The sequence below is a fragment of the Schistocerca piceifrons genome, chromosome 8 (assembly GCF_021461385.2).
Source record: "Schistocerca piceifrons isolate TAMUIC-IGC-003096 chromosome 8, iqSchPice1.1, whole genome shotgun sequence".
NCBI lineage: Eukaryota > Metazoa > Arthropoda > Insecta > Orthoptera > Acrididae > Schistocerca > Schistocerca piceifrons.
In genome coordinates this window covers 20329477-20355973 of record NC_060145.1, presented here as the reverse complement: position 1 = coordinate 20355973, position 26497 = coordinate 20329477, and the positions used below count along the sequence as shown (strand labels likewise).

General features: G+C 39.3%; 1 protein-coding gene across 1 annotated transcript in view; it reads right to left on the bottom strand.

Annotated features, from left to right (window-relative positions):
• LOC124711322 (midasin-like) overlaps positions 1–26497 on the bottom strand; it is a 146908-nt gene that overhangs the window by 52008 nt on the left and 68403 nt on the right. Inside the window, exons 12-15 of the mRNA XM_047241340.1 lie at positions 25404–25565; positions 15350–15584; positions 8996–9124; positions 101–426 (exon numbers count right to left, since the gene is read on the bottom strand). Coding sequence (XP_047097296.1) covers positions 101–426; positions 8996–9124; positions 15350–15584; positions 25404–25565 — 852 coding nt within the window. The remainder of the gene's footprint in view (positions 1–100; positions 427–8995; positions 9125–15349; positions 15585–25403; positions 25566–26497) is intronic.

Below are 26497 nucleotides of genomic sequence, written 5' to 3'. Positions count from 1 at the left end.
ATAAGGATGCCTGTATAAATTCTCTCAACCAAATACAAAAAGAATTACAGTAAATGTGTGGATGCTTAAAATTTATCAGTAACAAATATCAGAAGCGAACCTGGTCTTTTGAGCCGGCTTCTGCCTGTTCTGGTGCTGGCTCTGCAGCGTTGTGACTGGGCTGGTCATCTGACGGACTGGCTTCTTCTTGGTCATTCCCTTTATCTTCATTTTCTCCTTCTTTCCCATCTTTTTCTCCTTTTGTAATCTCAGCATTTTCCTCTTCTTTATCACTAGCTCCTTGCTCCAACCCTGTAGTTCCATTGGGGTCTTCATTATTATCCATTTCATCTTCACTTGAACTTTCTGGTTCTTCAGTCTTGTCATCATTTTTCTCCTTCCCCTCTGATGTTTCATCTGTATTTTCTTTCTCTGGCTCTTTTTGTTCTGAAAATGAAGAAACTAGAAATATGTAATCACATTAAAATTATCTTCACTCAAGGTGGGTCTGCAGCTGCTATGAAACACTTAAATGTTTTGATATCACCTGCAGCTGTCATTTTTTCTCTATTTGTTGTACTATCGCACAATTTTGCTCTTAGACCATGGAAGCAACATGAGTTCAGTGCATTGACAATTTGTAAAAAATTGGATAGGATAATAAAACAGATCTTAAATGTGCAAAAATTAATAAAAATTACTGTACAAAAATTCAGCAATAGCAAATTATGCTGTACAAGTCTCTGGAATTGTTATATCTGAATGGCATCCACTATCATTGTGCTTATAAGTGCAGGTCCCTTAACTGTATGGCATAACATGCCAACACTGAATTTTTATACATAAAGTTTTTATTGATCCTAACGAAAGTTTTTATCGATCCTAACACACTGTAAGACTTGATTTGTTACCATGTTTAACTTTTAATTGATTGTCACTGTACTAAATTTATGTTGCTTCCATTTAACAAGATTCTTGATAATGGGCTAAGACTGAAATTCCGTACAATAAATAAAGAAAAATCACAAATAGAGATGGTGCCAAATCATTGAAACACAGAAAGTAGTGTGTGTGTGTGTGTGTGTGTGTGTGTGTGTGTGTGTGTGTGTGTGTGTGTGTGAAACAATTCAATATTAAACGTAACTTCAATAAAACATGTGTACCTTCTTCAAGTTCTTTCACAGAAAAAGAAAATCATCTTTACAGGAATCAATAACAAGATAAGAAAACACATATTCTGTGCAAATACATACCTTTCTTCTATGTGAGTAACAGAAAGAGCAAAGGAACAACTCGCCATACAGCTGACACATTGACCCGTCAACACAAGCATAAACACAACTGAGGAAATTGTTAGCTATTTGATGGTTGCTTGATCAGAGCTAACAGAATACATTTACACTAGCACAGCTACACTGTCCCGGCTGACTACACTGTGCTGTCACTGCAACTCTTAAAGAGGATTTGTCCGAAAGCTGGTGACATTCTCAATCTTGTTTAAGTCACTATTGATGACTCGATGCCTCAACTGTTGCTATGATTGCTACAGTTACTCCTTCCATTATTTACTTGTACATTCCAATGAGGAATTTATTTCAAAATTGTTATGGCTTTCGTGGCCACTTGTTGACAAACTGCCTATTGGCTTCTGTCTCGGGTTCTTCGGCCGACGTCCATATAATGATTTTCCTGACGTTTCGCCAGCACGAGTGGATGGCACTGTCAAAGCTTCACCCTCCAATGCCGGTGGTGAACTGGAGCCGAGCACGCGGCCGCAGACTATATGTACCTGGTGCACCAACGTCCGAGGGCTTCTCCGCGGTCATTTCCGGTGCGGTTCTCCTCTTGCCACCTGCGACGGTTGTTTGCTGCAGTACGGGAAGCCAGGATCCGTTTACCTTAAGGCTTTCCTCTTTCTTGTTTAAACTGTTCGCGCGTTTTTGTATTTCTACAGCTTCTCTGAACAAGCGCGTGTGATAGTGCTTCTCTACAGCCAGAACTTCCGTGTCGGCAAATTTTATTACGTGGTCGGTCTCATTCAGTGCGTGCTCTGCCACGGCCGATTTCTCCACCTGCCCCAACCTGGAATGTCGCTTATGCTCTTTGATCCTGGTGTTAATGGATCGTCCAGTCATTCCGACATAAACTTTTCCGCATGTGCAAGGTATACGGTATATTCCCGACATTGAAAGTGGGTCCCTTTTCTCCTTCGATCTAAGACACTCTTTGATCTTCCTTGTCGGTTCGAAAATCGTCTTTTCGACACGTTTGCGCAATATACGGCTGATTCTGTCCGTCACTCTGGGAATGTATGGCAGAAAGGCCGGACCCGACATTTCTTTTTCTGATTCCTTACTTCACCGAGTGTTCGGCTCTGTTACACTTCTAATATAATTTGTGGAGAACCCATTGCTCCTCAGGACAGTTTCCAGGTGTTGCATTTCTCGTTTGAGGTGTTGCGGCTCACATATTTGTCCTGCTCTCGTTACGAGCGTACTAATCGTGCCTCTTTTCTGGCTCGGGTGGTGGTCTGACAGTTTGTGCAGGTATCAGTCCGTGTGTGTTGGTTTTCGATACACGCTGTGTCCCTGGTTTTCGCTGTCCCTTGTGACCAGCATATCTAGAAATGGCAGTTTTTTTGTCCTTTTCTACTTTCATGGTAAATGTTATGTTGGCATGGAGGCTGTTCAAGTGTCTCAGGAAGTCACCGAGCTGTTCTTCACCATGCCTCCACACCACGAAAGTATCATCGACGTACCTGTACCACACCTTAGGTTTGCAAGTCGCCAAGCTTCGAATTGTTCCATGAAGAAGTTGGCCACCACTGGACTGAGAGGACTACCCATGGCGACGCCTTCCAGCTGTTCGTAGAAATCGCCATTCCACGTGAAATAGCTCGTGGTGAGACATGCCTGGAAGAGCTTTCTGATGTCTTGCGGGAAAATGGAACCGATGTGCTCCAGAGCGTCACTGAGCGGCACTTTCGTAAATAACGAAACAACATCAAAGCTGACCAGGATGTCATTTGGTGCAAGTTTGAGTTTCTTCAGCTTCTCAATGAAATGTCCCGAGTCCTTAATGTATGTGACAGTCTTCCCCACGTGTGGCCGGAGCAGAGAGGCCAAGTGTTTTGCCGATATATAAACTGGCAAAACAGATGCACAACCACCTTCAGATTTAAAACTAGTGTCACAAATTGCAATTTGCTCAAAAGGACTTTAGGGCAAACTGTAGTTTGCAACACTAGTTACAGGTCAGAAGATAGTGGCTGCACGTTACATCAGATCTGGTGACCACCATAACGAATGTAGTCAGTGATCCAGGTGGTGCTTTCTTTCGGCTTTCCTTTCTTCCCAATAAAATTAATACAAGTTTCCCACTTATCTGTCTGTTATCACTGCCTTACATTGTCTTATTACATTCCATTCTGGATTTTCCATTGTTTGTTTTTATCACTTTCTTTGTGTTTTATTCTGGGAGTCCAAGACTGAAGAATTAGCTTTTAATTTTCCTATCTTTGCAACAATAATATCTATGTAGAATTTCTTGATCTACCTTTCTTCATGCTTTGTTGGTTTTGTTGTCACTGCTCTTTCTTTATCGTACTACAATGGCACCTACTCCCCCTCCTGAAGTTCTCTCTGAACCACGGACCCCGCTATTGGGGTGGGGGGGGGGGGGGGGGGGGCGGCTTACGCGCTTCACCAATAGGGATAGCCATATCGTAGGTGCAACCACAATGGAGTGTTATCTGTTGATGGGCCAGATAAACGTGTGGTTCCTGAAGAGGGGCAGTGGCCTTTTCAGTAGTTGCAGGGGCAACAGTCTGGATGAATGACTGATCTGGCTTTGCAACATCAACTAAAATGGTCTTGCTGTGCTGTACTGAAAGCAAGGGGAAACTACAGCCATAATTTTTCCCGAGGGCACGCAGCTCTTATGCATGGTTTAATGATGACTGCATCCTCTTGGGTCAAATTTTCTGGATGTAAAATAGTCCCCCAATCAGATCTCTGGGTGGGGACTACTCAGGGGGATGTCATTATCTGGAGAAACAAAACTGGCATCCTACTGATTGGAGTGTGGAATGTCACATCTCTTAATCGCACAGGTACGTTAGAAAAATTAAAAAGGCAAATGGTTATGTTAACGTTAGATATAGTGGGAATTAGTGACATTTGGTGGCAGGAGGAACAGGACTTCTGGTCTGGTTAATGTAGGGTTACAAATACAAAATAAAATACGGGCAACGCAGTAGTACGTTCAATAATGAGTAAAAAAAAATAGGCATGCAGGTAAGCTACTATGACCATCATAATGAACACATTATTGTATCCAAGGTGGACCTGAAGGGATACCAATTCGATTCTACACAGAGTACGCGAAAGAACTTGCCACCCTTCTAACAGCTGTGTACCGCAAGTCTCTAGAGGAACGGAAGGTTCCAAATGATTGGAAAAGAGCACAGGTAGTCCCAGTCTTCAAGAAGGGTCGTCAAGCAGATGCACAAAACTATAGACCTATATCTCTGACGTCGATCTGTTGTAGAATTTTAGAACATGTTTTTTGCTCGAGTATCATGTCGTTTTTGGAAACCCAGAATCTACTATGTAGGAATCAACATGGATACCGGAAACAGCGATCGTGTGAGACCAAACTCGTTTTATTTGTTCATGAGACCCAGAAAATATTAGATACAGGATCCAAGGTAGATGCCATTTTCCTTGACTTCCGGAAGGTGCTCGATATAGTTCTGCAGAGTCACCTGATAAACAAAGTAAGAGCCTACGGAATATCAGACCAGCTGTGTGGCTGGATTGAAGAGTTTTTAGCAAACAGAACACAGCATGTTGGTCTCAATGGAGAGACGTCTACAGACGTTAAAGTAACCTCTGGCGTGCCACAGGGGAGTGTTATGGGACCATTGCTTTTCACAATATATATATATATGACCTAGTAGATAGTGTCGGAAGTTCCATGCGGCTTTTCGCGGATGATGCTGTAGTATAAAGAGAAGTTGCAGAATTAGGAAACTGCAGTGAAATGCAGGAAGATCTCCAGCGGATAGGCACTTGGTGCAGGGAGTGGCAACTGACCCTTACCATAGACAAATGTAATGTATTGTGAATATATAGAAAGAAGGATCCTTTATTGCACGATTATATGATAGCGGAACAGACACTGGTAGCAGTTACTTCTGTAAAATATCTGGGAGTATGCTTGCGGAACAATTTGAAGTAGAATGATCATATAAAATTAATTGTTGGTATCGAGAGGGTGCGTTTCTGGATGAGTTATCAAATATATTGCTTCCCCCTACTTATACCCCCTAAGGTGATTACAAATGTAAAATTAGAGAGATTCGAGCGTGCATGGAGGCTTTCCGGCAGTCGTTCTTCCCGTGAACCATTCGCGACTGGAACAGGAAAGGGGGGTAATTGCAGTGGCATGTAAAGTGCCCTCCACCACACACCGTTGGGTGGCTTGCGGAGTATAAATGTAGATGTAGAAAGCCCACACCCACCCCAGTACAAGTTCAAATGCCAATCAGCTAAACGGATGAAGAAATTGAAGAAATGTGTGATGAGACACAAGAAATTATTCAGCCAGTTAAGGGAGATGAAAATTTAAGAGTCATGGGGGGCTGAAATTTGATAGTAGGAAAAGGAAGAGAAGGAAAAACAGTAGGTGAATATGGACTGGGGGAAAGCAATGAAAGAGGAAGCTGCCTGGTAGAATTTTGCACAGAGCATAATTTAATCATAGGTAACACTTGGTTTAAGAATTATGAGAGAAGGTGGTATATGTGGAAGTGACACGGAGACACCAGAAAGTTTCAGACTGATTTTATAATGGTTATTTTGGAACCAGGTTTTAAATTGTAAGAAATTTCCAGGGGTAGATGTGGACTCTGACCACAATTTATTTGTTGTGAACTGCAGATTAAAACTGAAGAAACTGCAAAAAGGCAGGAATTTAAAGAGATGGAACCTGGATAAACTGAAAGAACCACATTGTAGAGTGTCACATTGTAGAGTGTTTCACAGGGAGCATTAGGGAATGACTGGCAAGAACGCGGGAAAGGAATACAGTACGAGATGAATGGGCAGCTTTGAGAGATAAAATAGTGAAGGCAGCACAGGATCAAATAGGTAAAAAGACGAGGGCTAGTAGAAATCCTTGAACAATGCAAGAGATATTCAATTTAATCAATGAAATGAGAAAATATAAAAATGCAATAAATAAAGCAGGCAAAAAGGAAAACTAATCTCTAAAAAATGAGATCGATAGGAAGTTCAAAATGGCTATTCAGGAGTGGCTAGAGGACAAATGTAAGGATGTAGAAGCATGTTCCACTAGGAGTAAGACAGATAGTACCCACAAGCAAATTAGAGAGACCTCTGGTGAAAAGAGAACCATCTATGTGCATATCAAGAACTCAGGTGGAAATCTAGTCCTAAGCATAGAAGGGTAAGCAGAAAGGTGGAAGAAGCATACAGAGGGTCTATACAAGGGAGATGTACTTGAGGGCTATATTGTGGAAAGGTAAGAGGACACAGACAAAGATGAGAAGGGGGATAAGATACTGTGTGAAGAATGTGACAAAGCAATGAAATACTTAAGTCAAAACGAGGCCCCGACATTGCACAACTTTCTGTTAGACCTAGTGGGCCTTGGGGGAGCCAGCCATAACAAAAACGCTTCCATCTGGTGAGCAATATGTACACGACAGGCGAAATACCCTCAGACTTCAAGAAGAATATCATAATCACAATTCCAAAGAAAGCATGTGGTGACAGGTATGAAAATTACTGAACTATTAGTTTAATAAGCAACGGTTGCAAAATACTAAAACAAATCCTTTACAGAAGAATGGAGAAACTGGTAGAAACCGACCTCGGGGAGGCTCAGTTCGGATTCCGGAGAAATGTAAGAATACGCGTGGCAATACTGATCTTACGACTTACCTTAGAAGATAGTTTAAGGAAAGGCAAACCTACATTTATAGCATTTGTAGACTTAGAGAAAGCTTTTGACAATGTTGACTGAAATACTCTCTTTGAAATACTGGAAGTAGCAGGGTTAAAATACAGGGAGTGAAAGGCTATTTACAACTTGTACAGAAGCCAGACAGCAGTAAAAAGAGTCAAAGGGCATGGAAGGGCAGCAATGGTTGAGAAAAGGGTCAGACAGGGTTGAAACCTATGCCTGATGCTATTCAATCTGTACACTGAACAAGCAGTAAAGTAAACCAAAGTAAAATTTTGAGTAGGAATGAAAGTTCAGAGAGAAGAAATAAAAACTTTGAGGTTTGCCAATGACATTGCAATTTTGTAAGGGACAGCAAAGGACTTGGAAGAGCAGTTGAACAGAATAGACAATGTCTTGAAAGGAGGATATAAGATGAACATCAACAAAAACAAAACAAGGATAATGGAATGTAGTTGAATTAAATAAGGTGATACTGCGGTAATTAGATTAAAATAACTGATGATGGTCGAAGTAGGGAGGATATAAAATGTAGACTGGCAACAAGAAGAAAGGGATTTCTGAAGAAGAGAAATTTGTTAACATTGAGCACACATTTAAGTGTCAGGAAGTTTTTTTTCTGAAAGTATTTGTAAGAAGTGTAGCCATGTATGGAAGGGAAACATGGATGATAAATAGTTTAGACAATAAGAGAATAGAAGCTTTTGAAATGTGGTGCTACAGAAGAATGCTGAAGATTAGATGGGTAACTAATGAGGAAGTGCTGAATAGAATTGGGGGGAAGAGAAATCCGTGGTACAACCGGACTAGAAGAAGGGATCAGTTAATAGGACACACTCTGAGGCATCAAGGGATCACAAATTTAGTACTGGAAGCAAGCGTGGGGGGTAAAAATTGTAGAGGGACACCAGGAGATGAATACAGTAAGAAAATTCACAAGGATGTAGGTTGCAGTAATTACCTGAAGATGAAGAGGCTTGCACACGATAGAGTAGGCTGGAGAGCTGCATCACAACAGTCTCTGGACTGAAGATCACAACAACAATGACACTCACTCCTCCTCAAGTTCTCTCTGAATATACATTACTTCACACAACTTTTATTTTATGTCATCATCTCAAAGTACATTTAGGCAGAATAATACTATAAAAAATTATCCCTGGTCAGCCCAATCGTATTCCCTTCCCATTACTCAATTTTTGTAACTTTCAGAAGGATATTATTATGAATACTGAAATTTAATAAAGCAAGAGGCTAAAAGAAAACAGGGTCCATGTCACATGAGCAATTCGAAATTCAACTTATATTGATGTAATATACTTTAATATTAGTGATGTCCATTACATGGACATCACTTTCACCAAACTGTTAAATGATTAACTGGCAACACCAACTGAAAACTTCTACATTATCCAGAAAAGGTACATTTTAAAGTTTTTCCTTATTCCATAATGTGCCATTGCTCAAATAGGAAGAACACACACAATAATCTTAACAATGGAAAGTCCAGTTTGGAATGTCAACAATTATGGAAAGGATAGATTGCTATTCACAGTAAACAGTTAACTTGCAGTTCGGCACAATGAAAAGATTTTTGCACGCTTAGCTTTGAGCCACACACATACACACAAAAGCAGAAACACATCAGTCCCACATGACCACCATCTCCGGATGCTTTAGCTGGCAGACAGGCTAAAGCGGCCAACGATAGCAGTCATGTGTGTCTCAGATGTGCCTCCTTGTGTGAATATCTCTCTCTCTCTCTCTCTCTCTCTCTCTCTTTCTCTCTCTCTCTGTGTGTGTTTTTTCCTTTCTTTCCGAAGAAGACTTTAGCCAAAAGTAACAGTCTTTTTGTTGTACCCGTCTGCAACTCAATGTGTCACCTTTACAGTAAGTGGCAATCTATCCTTTTCATAATTACACATAATAATCTATGTAACCACATACATATATCTCATTAGACCTACTAATAACTAATTTTCAATGTTTCCGATAAAAATATGCCATAAGAGATCCAATCACAGACCTTTCATTTCATCAATATCAAATGGGTTTCCTTCATTTGCTTCTGCATCATCTTTTCCTGCGCCATCATCCAGTTGTAGGTCTTCTGGTAGGTCAAATGCTTCAGGCTCAGGCTCTGGTGGTTGTTTGCCTGCCAAAGAAATAAAGTTTATAAAATAAAAGCAACAGTTTATAAAATAAAAGCAACACTGCTCCACCTGTCATCCATTCTCTTAGGCGACAAACAAACTGTAATATAAATGATTAAGGATGTGGAACAACAATGAAGACTGTTCCATACAATTTTTAGCAAACTGTCGAATGTCAGTAACCTTGTGCCATGATATTTTGATGCACAGTCTTCTGGCCACCCCCCGGGGCAGATGTGGACTCTGACCACAATCTATTGGTTATGAACTGTAGATTAAAACTGAAGAAACTGCAAAAAGGTGGGAATTTAAGGAGATGGGACCTGGATAAACTGACTAAACCAGAGGTTGTACAGAGTTTCAGGGAGAGCATAAGGGAACAATTGACAGGAATGGGGGAAAGAAATACAGTAGAAGAAGAATGGGTAGCTTTGAGGGATGAAGTAGTGAAGGCAGCAGAGGATCAAGTAGGTAAAAAGACGAGGGCTAGTAGAAATCCTTGGGTAACAGAAGAGATACTGAATTTAATTGATGAAAGGAGAAAATACAAAAATGCAGTAAGCGAAGCAGACAAAAAGGAATACAAACGTCTCAAAAATGAGATCAACAGGAAGTGCAAAATGGCTAAGCGGGGATGGCTAGAGGACAAATGTAAGGATGTAGAGGCTTATCTCACGAGGGGTAAGATAGATCCTGCGTACAGGAAAATAAAAGAGACCTTTGGAGAAAAGAGAACCACTTGCATGAATATCAAGAGCGCAGATGGAAACCCAGTCGTAAGCAAAGAAGGGAAAGCAGAAAGGTGGAAGGAGTATATAGAGGGTCTATACAAGGGCGATGCGCTTGTGGACAATATTATGGAAATGGAAGAGGATGTAGATGAAGATGAAATGGGAGATATGATACTGCGTGAAGAGTTTGACAGAGCACTGAAAGACCTGAGTCGAAACAAGGCCCCAGAAGTAGACAACATTCCATTAGAACTACTGACAGCCTTAGGGGGGCCAGTCCTGACAAAACTCTACCATCTGGTGAGCAAGACTTATGAGACAGGCAAAATACCCTCAGACTTCAAGAAGAATATAATAATTCCAATCCCAAAGAAAGCAGTTGTTGGCAGGTGTGAAAATTACCTAACTATCAGTTTAATAAGTCACGGCTGCAAAGTACTAACACGAATTCTTTACAGATGAATGGAAAAACTGGTAGAAGCTGACCTCGGGGAAGATCAGTTTGGATTCCATACAAATGAGGCAATACTGACCCAACGACTTATCTTAGAAGAAAGATTAAGGAAAGGCAAACCTACGTTTCTAGCATTTGTAGACTTAGAGAAAGCTTTTGACAATGTTGACTGGAATACTCTCTTTCAAATTCTAAAGGTGGCAGGGGTAAAATACAGGGAGCGAAAGGCTATTTACAATTTGTACAGAAACCAGATGGCAGTTATAAGAGTCGAGGGGCATGAAAGGGAAGCGGCGGTTGGGAAGGGAGTGAGACAGGGTTGTAGCCTCTCCCCGATGTTATTCAATGTGTGTATTATTGAGCAAGCAGTAAAGGAAACGAAAGAAAAGTTCAGAGTAGATATTAAAATCCATGGAGAAGAAATAAAAACTTTAAGGTTTGCCGATGACATTGTAATTCTGTCAGAGACAGCAAAGGACTTGGAAGAGCAGTTGAATGGACAGTATCTTGAAAGAAGGATATAAGATGAACATCAACAAAAGCAAAATGAGGATAATGGAATGTAGTCGATGGTGGTGGTTAGTGTTTAACGTCCCGTCGACAACGAGGTCATTAGAGACGGAGCGCAAGCTCGGGTTAGGGAAGGATTGGGAAGGAAATCGGCCGTGCCCTTTCAAACAAACCATCCCAGCATTTGCCTGAAACGATTTAGGGAAACCACGGAAGAATGTAGTCGAATTAAGGAAATGAGACACTTAAAGAAGTAAAGGAGTTTTGCTATTTGGGGAGCAAATTAACTGATGATGGTTGATGTAGAGAGGATATAAAATGTAGACTGGCAATGGCAAGGAAAGTGTTTCTGAAGAAGAGAAATTTGTTAACATCGAGTACAGATTTAAGTGTCAGGAAGTCGTTTCTGAAAGTATTTGTATGGAGTGTAGCCATGTATGGATGTGAAACATGGACGATAAATAGTTTGGATAAGAAGAGAATAGAAGCTTTTGAAATGTGGTGCTACAGAAGAATGCTGAAGATTAGATGGGTAGATCACGTAACTATTGAATGGAATTGGGGAGGAGTTTGTGGCACAACTTGGTAGGACATGTTCTGAGACATCAGGGGATCACAAATTTAGCATTGGAGGGCAGCGTGGAGGGTAAAAATCGTAGAGGGAGACCAAGAGATGAATACACTAAGGATATTCAGAAGGGTGTAGGTTGCAGTAAGTACTGGGAGATGAAGAAGCTTGCACAGGATAGAGTAGCATGGAGAGCTGCATCAAACCAGTCTCAGGACTGAAGACAACAACAACAACAACAACAACAACAACAACAACAGCTAAACAAGAGATGAGATTCTATAACCATGCCAGAGCCTTTGAATGTGCAGACCACAAATTCTTTTTAGTAATCTAACATATTTTGGTATTAAAGATATCCCTTTTTGGAGGGTCTCTCAAGGATTTGTACTGGGTCTAGACTTATCCTTAAACTACAATGACTTTAAAGGGCAGCTCAAAATCTGTAACGATCACTGACAACACGAGCATACCACTAAAGGGTCCAATGTTAACATTACCTGACAGCTCAGATGATAGCCACACAATCCTATTAGTGGTTCACAATGAACAGTTAAAATCTTAATTCAAAAGCTTATACTATGCCATTACAAACAAGCAGAAAGCAGCTGGTGGCATCAGAACAGAGCATCAAGCTGAATAACTAGTTATATATAAAAATAAGATGAGGTGACTTACCGAACAAAAGTGCTGGCAGGTCGATAGACACACAAACAAACACAAACATACACACAAAATTCAAGCTTTCGCAACAAACTGTTGCCTCATCAGGAAAGAGGGAAGGATAATTTTTCCCACGTGGAATGTTTCCTTCCATTATATTGAATAACTAGTTATTCATATACTCATTCGGCATTTACAAAGGCAACCATCAGATTAAATACTTATATCTAAAACAAAGATGATGTGACTTACCAAACGAAAGTGCTGGCAGGTCGATAGACCTGCCAGCACTTTCGTTTGGTAAGTCACATCATCTTTGTTTTAGAGATATTTTTCCCACGTGGAATGTTTCCCTCTATTATATTCAGATTAAATACTTAGTGTGATTTAATAGCTCAAATCTTCTCATAGCTTTGTACTAAATTACAATACTATGTTATTGTAATTTTATATTATATTACAAATATTCTTTAGCCATCCTAAGGCTGACTCTGTATATACCCTTCAGTTCACAGAATTCACATACAAGTAAATGGCCAACTGATTGGATTCTACCACACTCACACCCCAGACCATCCAAAAGGCCCTATTTGTTAATCAGTTCCTTAAATTTGGCAAAACTCGTTCCAATATAATTCAAATTTGTCCTCAATTTTCTCATTAGGTTGAATCCTTCAGTCTTCTTGTTGGTGTCACTCACCAAACTTTGGTTCTTATGTTCACTTGCAGACCATAGTTCTTTCCAAGCTGCCTTTAACTCTGCCTTTCAGTTCTTCATTCATTTTCCACAAAGGTTACCTAGATTTAAGCCTGTTTGTAGGTGTCAGGATTTGGTGTATAGAGAGTTTTGGGCTGTCTAGGATTAACTGTTACCACCGAATTTCAGGAGGCTCTGTATTTGCTAGGATGGAAAGCCAGACACATTTGATGGCCCTAAGTGTTCCAGAGATTATCCACATTGCCTCTTTCAGTTTGGGTGTCCACTTTAGCTACATATGCACTTCTTATACAGACTGGTGAACAATATTCAGCCATCTTCAACTTTTTTGGTCCTGTCTTCCTCAGTTGCGTGTAATATTACGGTATATTGATAACTTTTACTTATGGACCGTCTGACCGCAACTGAATAAAACACAATTTTAGTGCCATACGCGTTTCGCCTTTATTTTCTGCAAGGCATCATCAGTGGTCTGGAATATGTACATATGTTAGCTATTTTATTTACATTTTTGTCACTGTGCCTATAGGTTATAAACAGTTCTGGTGGTTGGTATTTCCTATTAAGTAGTAATGTTTTGAACTGTACTTACAGGTTGTGTGGACAGTTTCTTACATATTACGCTCCTGTTGCAGTTTTGGTGTTGTTGATCTTGTTATGAACGCCAATTTGCAGTTTTTTCCACATTCCACAGCATTATGCACTGAACGCTTGTTTTAATGCAGTGTTTTGGTTTCTGTTGCCGACTGTCTAATGTTTCTGCCAAAGATCAAATATCAGATACTTCAATAGTTACTCTCATAAGTTTGGCAATAATATTTGATCTTTGGCAGAAACATTTGACAGTCGGCAACAGAAACCAAAACACTGCATTAAAACAAGCGTTCAGTGCATAGTGCTGTGGAATGTGGAAAAAACCGCAAATTGGCGTTCATAACAAGAACAACAACACCAAATATGCAACAGGAGCGTAGTATGTACGAAACTGTCCACGCAACCTGTAAGTACAGTTCAAAACATTACTACTTAATAGGAAATACCAACCACCAGAACTGTTTATAACCTATAGGCACAGTGACAAAAATGTAAATAAAATAGCTAACATATGTACATATTCCAGGCCACTGATGATGCCTTGCAGAAAATAAAGGTGAAACGCGTATGGCACTAAAATTGTGTTTTATTCAGTTGCTGTCAGACGGTCCATAAGTAAAAGTTATCAATATACCGTAATATTCAGTCACACTGTACACAAAGGCTAATGCCAAAGTGCTCATTCCACAACCCCATACTGTTCCATCCAATTTTGACAGGATAGGTTGGCAGGACTTCTGTCCAAGAAGTATCTCTCATGGTACTGGTTTCTAACGACAATGGTATTGGTGCTTTTGAATATTTCTACTCCCTGCAGAATTTCCTTCTGAAACAGAACATGTAATGTGAATGATGTATGTATTCAGCGGAAGCAAATGGCTAGGAAATTATGTAAAGTAGATAACTTATTTCCCAGTACATTTATTTCTTAATTCCTTTTTTTTTTTGTCATTAATAATAAAAATCAGTTTCAGATGAAATGAGTTCTCAACAACCTCAAAACAGGGCACGAAAATGATCATTTAGAGTTCACCTTTTTGTCTAGATATCAGAGTGAAGTTGTGTTCTCTGGTGCAAAAATATTTGGCTAACCCCATCTAACATAAATCAAGAAACTGGGAATCGCTGCCAATTTAAAAGGAAACTTACAAATCCCTCATTACTTACTCTTCTTACAAATTATATTCTTTTGTTGAAAATTCCTGTTAATTATATGATTGGTAGCACTCGTGTTCACTGTAAAGCTGCATGACAACAAATTGGGGGGAGGGGGGTGTCAAAGGTCATGACATGACCCTATAGACACAATTCTTAGCGCATGAAGATAGAGGAATAATTTTGTTTTCGCAACAACAGTGTGTACTCTAATTCGTGTGCTAGCCAGAAGTCATTTCTCCAGTTGTTTTTGCACGTACCTTGAAAATCATCTTGCCTAAAAACAATCTGAGTCACCCACAGCATTGCTTTTCAACCAACACAGCTGCATGCACCAGCTACTGACTGTACTTGCCCTAGAATTCTTTGTGAGCATCTGTCTTAACTTCAATGTGTAGGCTTTTTATTGAAGATTCGCTTGGCAATTCTATACACTGTCAGTTCGTGTATACCAATTATTGCAACAATTGCCTTGGATTCTCTTAAATGAACACTTGAGACCTTTTGACCATGTCAGAAGTCCTGGGGGCATGGCCTTCCAAGAGGCACTTCATTGCCCGTATGCTGAAATCTGAATTTCGGATATTTAAACACACAAATTATTTCTGTTATTTAGTGCCCAGTGCAAAAGCTTTGAACAGTCAAGCTCCTACACTATTCCACAATTTGTTTCAACAGCTTGGCCATTTCAAGATTACCACGTTTACTTGGCAGCGCAGAACCCCAATAATGTCCTCTGCTAGAAGCAGAGTTTAATGACACTCCCTTTAACATATAATTTTGGAATTTGCACAGTAAAACTTAGAAACCATTTGATAAGAGTTAATGACTTACCATGATATGGGTCAATCTGATCATCATCTGGCTCAGGTTCATCCATTTCATTAATTTCTGGACGCTGTTGTTTGCGCTTTTCATCACCACTCCCAGCTTCTTCATCACTCTCTTCATCACGTTTCCTTTTGCCATTGGCTGCTCCAAGTTCTGGTTCCCCATCCTTCTCTCCCCCTCTGGCATCATCTTCAGGCATTTCCTCTTCTTTCTCATCCTCTGAGTCACTACCCCACACCTTCATAAAGTAACAATAATAGTTACAGCATTTATATTGTACTGCTAGTTTTAAAACCAAACTACAAAGTCAAACGTAGAGATTGTTATTATAACAATATGAATGGGACAGAGTGCTACTCATCACTTAAGAGGAAGCGTTTAACAACAGGCAGGCACATTTATACATTAGCACTCAAAAATATTTTGACAAACATATTAATTGGATTAATTACAAACAAATATTACACATTTAAATCAGTAATTTATTTCATTGATGGATATTCAATGTTCTATAGAGCAGTGACCAAGTATCCCTTGTTCGCAACATAATAGAGTGCAATTTTTTTAACGTGGACAATGGTGGAGCAAAAGTATTTTGACATTGTTGAAAAATATTTTTAACACATAATTATCATCTACCATGATAAGCAAATAAATATTTAGTGGAATATCCCTTGGCTTTTATGACAGCCTCACAGCATGCCGGTACTGAGTCTACCAACTTTTGGAATCGATCCATCGGAGTTTTATCCCACTCATTTTTGAGAGCTTCTTGAATAATTTTTTTTTTCTTATTGTGTGATCCAACTCCTCCCCCATATGTTCTATAGGATTCAAATCTGGACTTTGACTTGGCCACTCCAAAACCCTGATTTTTTTTTGCGCTTAAAAAAAAAAATCACTAATGCACTTGGAGTTGTGCTTGGGATTGTTATTTTGTTGAAAATAGCTTCCAGCTGTCATGTGGTGTTTAGCGTATGGTAGCATTTGAGTCTTCCATAGTTTTTCGTAAACGAACCCATCCATATTACCTTGAATTCGAACTATTGGTCCAACTTCAGAGTGTGAAAAACATCCCCAAATCATCACACCTCCATATTTGACCATGGGAATTAGGTACCGAAAGTCATAGCTTTTATTTACAGGATGTCGAATATACTTGGTACCATCAGATGACATTAAATTAAATTTGCTCTTGTCACTCTCCAGTCTGAACTTGACCATGATCTGGGCCCATTTGCAAGTCAGGACTTCCTGCTTTTCATAGACATTAAAGGCTTTTTCGTCGGTCTTCATCCATGTACTCCAATGAGTTTCAAGTGTCATTTGACAGTGAAAATGTGAGTGTCGATGTTATATTTTTCTTTTAATTCTCTTTGTATCATTACAGCTGACTTGCAAACATCGCTTGTTGATAACTTTTTTATGATATGATCTGTTTTAGGAGATATTTTTTGGACATCCACTGTGAGGCTTATTTTTGACAGTCTTCCGTTTATTATATAATTTGTTCTATGTACTAACAAGCTGACAACACACTTCGGTTTGTTTCAGTCCTTGCTTCAGTGCATTTATCAAGATGTTTCTAAAGTCACTAGAATATGTATAAAATGCATATTTGAACCATCAGCTGTTTTTATTTTAAGTGATGATGATCCAAGACCAAAACCGGTAGATGTCTGTGTTTAAAGGAAAAACAGCTGATGGTTCAAATATGCATTTTATACTTTAGGTAACAGCTGTTGACAGCAACCTTCCAAAAGTGTCACTGGAATATTCCTTACATTTCGGTATATTTAAACAACCACTATAAGTAAATATCACTAGCAATCAGAACTAAGAAGCAAGTAACATCCACGAATTCATGGAGAAAACTGTGTGTCAATATACTTTTGAGCTCACTGAAAGTTGCATTCAACCAGCAGCACAGAATGTAAACAAACAAGTCACAATCTGACACCTTCGAATAGTCACAGTTATACTGTTCTCCACTATACTCAAGATACTGTCTGGTAGCATCTTATTTTAAAAGAAATAATAACGAATTTTATGTTGTCAAAATACTTTTGAGTGCTACTTTACGTAGACTGCTGGGCTGAAACTATTTTAAATGTGCCAGTCTGCTGCTCAATGCCTCCTCTAAGTGGCGAGCAGCACTCTATTCCTTTCATATTGTTATCCCATTGCAGATTTACCATTGTTTCAAATTGATACTATGCAATTCTTCCATCTCAAATACAATAATGTCCTGTTATTATATTGAAATATTCCATGTATAAATGCACTTACAATAAAATGGCAATGTTAGTGCTTAACATACTGTTCAGGGAAAAAATAATACTATCTGAACGTTGGGTGCAAGATGAGGCAGTTGTCTGAGGTGATGAGTCGCACCTGTGTGATTCGCAAATATCCGAGAGAGCCGTTCTGGTTCACAACAAAAACCCTGAGCACAATGCCACAGCATCACACTTATGCTTCACCAAACATAAAGTCCCACATTTGTGTCTTTTATGAGTGTACACCTTTTCCACGTGAAGTGGCTATGTCTTTTGAGTTCTCTCTTTTTCATCAAAAATTACAAATTTTTTTGTGCAAAATAATTAATTTCAGTTTGGTTTCTCTCAGTATAGTACAGTCATTTTGTTTCATTTTGCACAAAATTCAGTCCATGCCATTTCTTTCATTGCTAAAGAGGGTCACTGCAAAAGGCAATAGTTAAGGATATCATAAAAATCACACCTTGTACATTTCAGGTATCTATTTCTATGGTCAGGGTTGTCTTGGGGAACATGTTTCTCAGATTGCATGAAATATAAGGGCTCAATAATGTAAAGTGAACAGACATGTGTAAAGTGACTGTAGGTCGAAGATAAAGAAAGAAAGCAAATTTCTACTGAAAATGGGTGCTGCAGACATCCAAGAATATCTGAAGGTTTTCAACTACCCTTCCAAAACAATGTGTAGCACTGCTTCACACTATTTTGTATATCGACTACACATACTGCATGTAAGTGAAAATTGCAACTTAACACTGACACTGTCCACAGATACATGCTACGAATAAATGCATTCATTCTTGCTTTGACCCAAAAAATAATTATTATTCCAGATATCCATGAATATACCTGCGGGTACCTGGAGCCGTGGAATAGGTTTTTAGTGTATAGGGAAGTACACTATGTGATCAAAAGTATCCAGACACACCCAAAAAACATACATTTTTCATATTAGATGCATTGTACGGCCAGGTACCCCATTCAGTGACCTCAGTAGTGATTAGACATCGTGAGAGAGCAGAATGGGGTTCTCTGCCGAACTCATGGACTTCGAACAGAGTCAGGTGATTGGGTGTCACTTGTGTCATACGTCTGTACATGAGATTTCCACACTCCTAAACATCCCCAGGTACACTGTTTCTGATGTGGTAGTGAAGTGGAAACATGAAGGGACATATACAGCACAAAAGCATACAGGCTGACCTTGTCTGTTGACTGACAGAGGCTGTCAACAGTTGAAGAGGGTTGTAATGTGTAATAGGCAGACATCTCTCCAGATCATCACACAGGAATTCCAAACTGCATCAGGATCCACTGCAAGTACTATGACAGACTGGAGGTGAGAAAACATGGATTTCATGGTCGAGCGGCTGCTCATAAGCTACACATCATGCCAGTAAATGCCAAATGACGCCTCACTTGGTCTAAGGAGCATGAACTTTGGACGATTGAACAGTGGAAAAACGTTATGTGGAGTGACAAATCATGGTACACAACGTGGCGATCCAATGGCAGGGTGTAGGTATGGCGAATGCCCGGTGAACGTCATCTGCCAATGTGTTTAGTGCCAACAGTAAAATTCGGAGGAGGTGGTGTTATGGTGTGGTTGTGTTTTTCGTGGAGGGGGCTTGCACCCCTTGTTGTTTAGCACTGCACTATCACAGCACAGGCCTACATTGATGTTTAAAGCACCTTCTTACTTCTCACTGTTGAAGAGCACTTCGGGGATGGTGATTGCATCTTTCAACACGATCAAGTATCTGTTCATAATGCACAGCCTGTGGCGGAGTGGTTACAAGACAACAACATCCCTGTAATGGACTGGCCTGCACAGAATCCTGAGCTGAATCCTACTAACACCTTTGGGATGTTTTGGAATGCTGACTTCATGCTAGGCCTCACCGACCGACATCAATACCTCTCCTCAGTGCAGCACTCCATGATGAATGGGTTGCCATTCTCCAACAAATCTTCCAGCACCTGATTGAATGTATGCCTGCAAGAGTGGAAGCTGTCAGCAAGGCTAAGGGTGGGCCTACACCATATTGAATTCCAGCATTATCAATGGAGGGTGCCACGAACTTTTAAGTCATTTTCAGCCAGGTGTCCGGATACTTTTGATTACATAGTGTAGCATCCGCAGTGACCAAGTGGGGAGTCTCACTGTAACAGGATGGGGAAAGGTGGCAAAAAAAGTAAATAGTTGTTGGATTCTTATAAGGAGACTACAGACAACTGGTTGTAGATGCTGGTTAACCAAGACTCAGCATTTTTCTGTGATATGACTGTAATCAACCACGACAGGATGACCAGTAGAGAGACAGTGGTCTCAGACAATATAATTAGATAGTTCCAAATTCCACACATCATTTTGCATGACAGATCGTAATGATGTGGAACAAATTATTTTATGTTCACATCGCAAATTGATTTGTAGGTATGGTTAGATTCAAAATATTTTAAAGTAGTTGTTGTAGTGGTCTCCCCACCCTGCCAAAAAGAAAAAAATATACAGATTATGTGTGTTAGCCATCACCTTTTACAAATTACAGTAATAAAAATTCTTCTAGAAGGAGTTATCAAGGAGAAACTTTTTCAGTTTGTTTTCAGATTTTACTTTGCTGTCTGTCAGACATTTTACATCACTGGGTAAGTGATGAAAAATTTTTGTTGCAGTATTGTGCACTCCTTCCAACAGACAACCTTAACATGGAATAATGAATGTCACTTTTCCTTCTGGTATTGTAATTACATAAATCACTGTTCCTATTGAACTGTAGTGGATTACTTACAACACACATCATGAGGGAATAAATATACGTGAAGCAGTTGTCAGCATGCTCAACTCCTTTAAGAGAAGTCTACAATTTGATCTTGTGTGAGCACCACATACTGTGGAACCTCGATTGTACATTCCCCAATTTTACGTTTTCTGCAATTCTACATCATAAATTCGTAGCTCCTGTGAAAAACCTGTAAGATCAATGCTAAAAATTCCCTGATATTGCATTTCTTCCTAATAAGGTTTACCTCGATTCTAAGTTCTTGCTCGACGTCTTGCCTGACTTCGTCCCATTTTCTTCCTATTGACATTTGATGTGACTGAACAAGTTATGGTTCAAATGGCTCTGAGCACTATGGGACTTAAGATCTGAGGTCGTAAGTCCCCTAGAACTTAGAAATACTTAAACCTAACCAACCTCAGGACATCACATGCAACCACGCCCGAGGATGATTCGAACCTGCGACCGTAGCAGTCGCGCGGTGCCGGACTGAAGCACCTAGAACCGGTCGGCCACTATGGCTGACGAACAAGTTAAAAGTGGCTCATATAACAGATGGTTCGCTCCACTGGTGGTGGCAACATTAAGAGGATATTTTAGGCCACTGTGGGGAGAGGAGGTGTGAGAAAGGAACTGATGTAATCCACGGTTGGTGTTGCCAACACAACTGCTACGTTGCAGTGGTAATGGAAAAACAAGACAGTTGTGGCAAAGTGTTCTGAACTGAGCTAATACATGATGAAAGGGCCCAGCCACCATCTTTTCTTGTGCCACTTATAATTCAGTCTCATCTTTTTGCATGTATTTCTGAAGTATTGTATTCAGCAACAATATCAATCGTCAACCTTTCAAATTCAAACACCGAGTCTCAAAGAATCTGATCGGTCATAATCGAGAAAACATCACCCATTTCCTGCTACTGAACTCTTATTGGCTGGTGACTTGTTAAGTCACCCATCAGCCAGCACAGCCACCACACCATACTAAAACATGTCAAATGAGCTCACCTATTAGATGTGTGGAGAGGGGTAATGGCCCTTCAGTGATGGGAGTGCAGGTAGACGTGAAAGCATTTTGTGAAGTGCTAAAACTATACTTTTCATGCAGATGAAGTGCTATGACAGAGATGTCACACGGAAATAGATCAAGGATTTTGCGATAAAACATTTTCAAGACTTTCATGTTCAAATCTGACATGATAGATTTGCAACAACTACATATACTAATTGTATAAATACTTTACGCCACACACACTGTAGATCGTAAAGACTGGCAGCAGTGATAAAGGGTATGAAGTGAAACTATAGCGCCTCAGCTTACTTTCAAATATACATTTTACAGCGTACAGAAATTCACTGAGCTGCCTTCTAATAAGCTTGTAACGTCAGTTGGGGAAGTAAATTCATTTCTTCATGTCTCTGTTTCTCTCATCAAGCCTAAAATAACACTTTAACAGTGGTGGGAATATGAATTTCAGCTCATAAGAAAAGCATTAAACAATAACAGCGATGGTGACAAAGTATGTCATGAAGCAGATGTCCGCATTTATGCTTATGGTTTAACCGCTTAGCTGTTGTGATGTTATTGGTTTAATTCAACTTGTTCATCAAGTTTTTTTTTTTTCTGGGTGACCACAAAGAATGATCTCTCTAAAACATGTGTTTCGAACATATAATTTGTAGTCATGGCATGTCAGAAAATAGCTTGATTATCATAGCATGTCACAAAACAGCTCATTATCTTGTACCCAAATACCAATTCTAATTTTTTAATCTGTGAGTTTTTAAGAGCTGATGCAATTCATTACCACAAGTTATTGCATAAACACTGTATTGCACATTTCATTTCCCTCACTTAGATTTTATACAAAGTATTGGAGAGGATTATGATTTCTAATCCTATATATAAATTAAATGTGTTTTTGCTCATATTTAGGGTTTTTTTAATATTTTCCTCAACTTTGCTTTTAAGTCTGGACCACATGAAAATGTAAAATATGGATTCCATGGTATTATTCTTACAGCATTTTTATATACAATGAAAAATTCCTTTCTTAAAAATAAGTTACAATATTCCATATGATGCCATTGCCTGAAAGTATGCAAAATATGTCCACTTATTGTTTTGTCTCTCCTCAAGATGTGCAATGATTCTAAGAGGAAATCTGGCTGAACTAAATTATTTTAAGAGTTTCAAAATGGGTTTTTTATGGTTTAAATTCTCATCAATATGGGCACCTAAGAATTCTGAAGTTTCCACCCCATTTATTATTTCGTGGCCACATGTTACACTTATCACTGACATAGTACCCCTAGATGTGCGGAACTGAATATGTTGCATGTTTTGAAAATCCTAACAGAATAAACCTACAGAATAATCCATGAAGTGAAGAAAAAGAATGAGGAAGAAGCAGCTGAAGACACATCTGATATCTGAAGAGGAACTCTGATAGCTTAACGCTAGAGGCTTCTGTCTGTGATTTATGGTCTCACTATGCAAATAATATTTGGACTTTGTCTTGTGCTCCCATTTGGTGCTATTTTACTCGTTTAAGAATGAGGTCTTAGCAGTGAACCATGCAAGGAAAAGATTCAGTGTGATGCTGCTGTGAAGATTTTGAGTTGCGAGGAGGGAAAAATTCTACAAGTACCTGAAATAAACATAATTCATTAGAGTGGACTCTTGAAGAAAACATTTTCTTTGGTCATCTATTTTTTTAAATGTGGATTCTATATTGTGTTCCACAGAGCCATACAGTAAGTAATCTCCTGTTTAACAAGGGAACTCCCCATCGCATTTCAATGCAGTCAATCAAATGAAGATTTTTGGTAATGGCCAAAACATCAAGACAGATCGAGTCCCGTGTGGAACACGTTTTCACACCAGTGTATTACTACCATAATTTCACGCAAAATCTGTGCAGAGAAGAGCACAAAACCTGACCTCAGTTGCTCGAGACTGGGCCACTCGTCTCCACAGCAATTCTTGACTTCATACTGGCAATGTTGTAGCTCAAAAGCTTTGTGAATACAGATTGGAATTGTTGCCACATCCTCCCTACAGCTCGGATATGAGTCCTGGATGGAATAATAGAGCTTCTGACACATTGGGATTCAGTCACAGAGAAGCAGGGAGGTTGAGAGGAGTGTTAACAGATATTGAAGAGAAAAAAAAATAAAAATGTACTTTAAAAAAAAAGGTGCATTACTTATGACATTTCCCTTGTAATTTTCGCAACTACTTTGAACCTGTGGAATCTGGGAATGCTTTGTGGTCCACTGCGGATGTTGGAAGACGAGCATTAACATCCTGTAGAACAAAGTGTGAAGCAATCAGTAACAGTAGTTTTCCATTCCCAATGACAAAAAAATTTGGCAGCAGAATTATGCTTCAATTGTGGAGAGTTAGCATGAAATCACAGTTATTTTGACTTTTTCTGATATTCCCATTTTCAGACGTTAATCTTGTAATTTCAGCTTAGGAATGAGTGGCTTTTTAGTATCAATCTTGCACTGTTAGAGAGCTGATAACAAGCAGAAAGAGATCTTTGTTGAAAAAAAAAAATGGACATGTCAATGTATAAATAAAAAATATTGTTTGCATGGAAACTAGAGTGAGTGATTCAGTGTGACTGGCTCTTCTACTTCAGAATTATCACCACATGATCTCCCTTTTATCTATGTTAGGTACAAAGAACCAATCGAAAATTCACTGGAGGCAGTTAAGAAACATACATTTACTGATACCTTTGTCAATGTCAGAGTCTTATCTGAATGGCAGTAAGATAGACACAGTGTTAAAATCAGTGGTACAGGAGTTGTGACCAAATACCCTCAACTTGTCGGTTCATCGATAAAATGTTTCCATTACTGACTGTGGCACAGTTATGTCGTGTAATAAAATATCGTGCCCTAAACATTGCATGGAGCTCATGGGCAATGGCATCTCAGAAATTTTATCTGCAACTTTGTTGTGGATACAAATGAGAAGGAAAATCACCGATATGATTTCTTTATAAATGTTTAATTTATGATGTGAAAACTACAAAAATTTTTTTCAGTTTTATTATTATTTATTTATTATGAAACAATTCTGGATTATTAGACCAATATTAGGTAACAGTTTACTAATATCAATAAAGATGCTGATTTGCAAATAAACCAAACTTCGAAAATGAAAAATTTTAAGAAGGTAAAGTTGGCAGGAAACTTCATAGTAGCAAACAGGTACAATTAATAGACACTTACAAAAAGTTTTCGGCCAGACATTGCATCTTTTAGCAGACTAGTCCTATCAGACAGTGCTCCTCCTCCTCCTCCTCCTCCTCCTCCTCCCCCCCCCCCCCCACCACCACCACCACCACCACCACCACGCCATACCCTGCTGTCCCTTCTCCTTCCCTGCCCCCCTCCAGATTGCTGTTTCCATTCCACGTGACAGCTGCATTCTGGTCCAGGGTGCCATAATTGGTTGTGATGTGCGCATGAGGTGTGCTCACTTGTGTAAATGAATGGTGAGTGTTTCTCTTTCCTTTTCTCATGAAGTCTGTGGCTGAAAGCTTTGTGTAAGTGTCTTTTAATTGTGCCTATCTGCAACTTAATGTGTGATCTTTATGGTAAGTAGCAATCTATCTTTTCCTACATTGCTGATATTCCAATCTATTATCTGAATGCACTTTATTAACTTTAATTCCTAGAAAATCTTTTGCCACTGACTTTGTGGCAAATGGCTCTCCAGTCTTACTGGCTATTATAAAGTATTTAACAGTTGGAGCTACTGGAATTAAAAAAAAAAAGATGGAGATTAAAAGGACTAAAATGTAGTGGTAGTTCTGCTATTGAATTTTGGAAGAAGCTTCTTAATACCAGCATCAAAATAATGTGCCAAGCAACTGTTTTCAACTTTTTACGTGAAGAGAAGCAGTAATCTAAAAGATATAATAAAATCGTAATTCCAATGTTCGACGAAATGATAGTTAAAACTAGAATATTATACCTGTTTATCAAGTTTCTCTTCTGCACCTGTAGTGTCATCCATTTCAGCATCCAAATCTTCTTCACTATTACCTTCTGATTCATTCTCATCATCTCCACTTTTATCAATATCTTGTGCTTTACCACCAAAATCCTCTGATGTTTCTATTCCTTTCGATTCCTCCTGTATAAAATAATTTAGTTATGAAACATTATTGGACTTTAAATTCTACACAAAACAGAAAGGACATGAGAGGGGGGTGGGGGGGGGGGGGAAGGGAGGCGGGGGTGATCAGAATAATTAAAAACTAATACCAAGAATACTTACTTTTGGTCACAGTGACAGATACATCATCTGCAAATGGGCAAAACATGGAGTAACTTCACTGACTATTAAAAAACTGAGGATTTTAAGGCCACTCTATGGTTGTATGGTATATAATCTTATGGCAGAAATTATCATATAAATTCTGAACAATGACTCAAGAAAATTTGTACCACTCTTCCTGAACGTGCACAACATTTTTTATGTGAAAGGTACGCCATGTGCCATCCTATCATAAACCCAAATGTCCAAAATAAGGAGTAAGCATGGCAACACCCATCCCCCCCCCCCCCCCCCCATTTACAGCCATACAGACCAAAGTTACTGAACAAATGTATCCGACATAAAATAAAGTGTCTTGCCATATGGGAGTGTATACTACTGTGGCATTTTTACACTCTGAACATGTATAAGGTGTAACTGGAGGTTGCAGCTAATAGTACTTTGTAGCATGATACTTAACTCTATTTGAAAATATAGCATTCATGATCTCGCCCTTTTTATTATAGCTCGCAACAATTAATAATTCTGTAGCAGGTTGGCCTTCATTAAAGAAAAATTCAGTACTGAATAATGATGATCCCCAGCATAAACAGAGATCTGGTTCAAAACCCAAGTACTACTGACATTTTCTGAAAGTGATGATGAAATATTAGAGAACATTGTATTGAAGGAAGGAAGATTAGGATTTATAACCTCATTGGCAGGGAGGCCATTAGAGACGGAGCAGAAGCTCGTATCTGAAAGAGGCTGGGGAACGAAATCAGCTGCTTGTTCCCCAGAAACCCCCT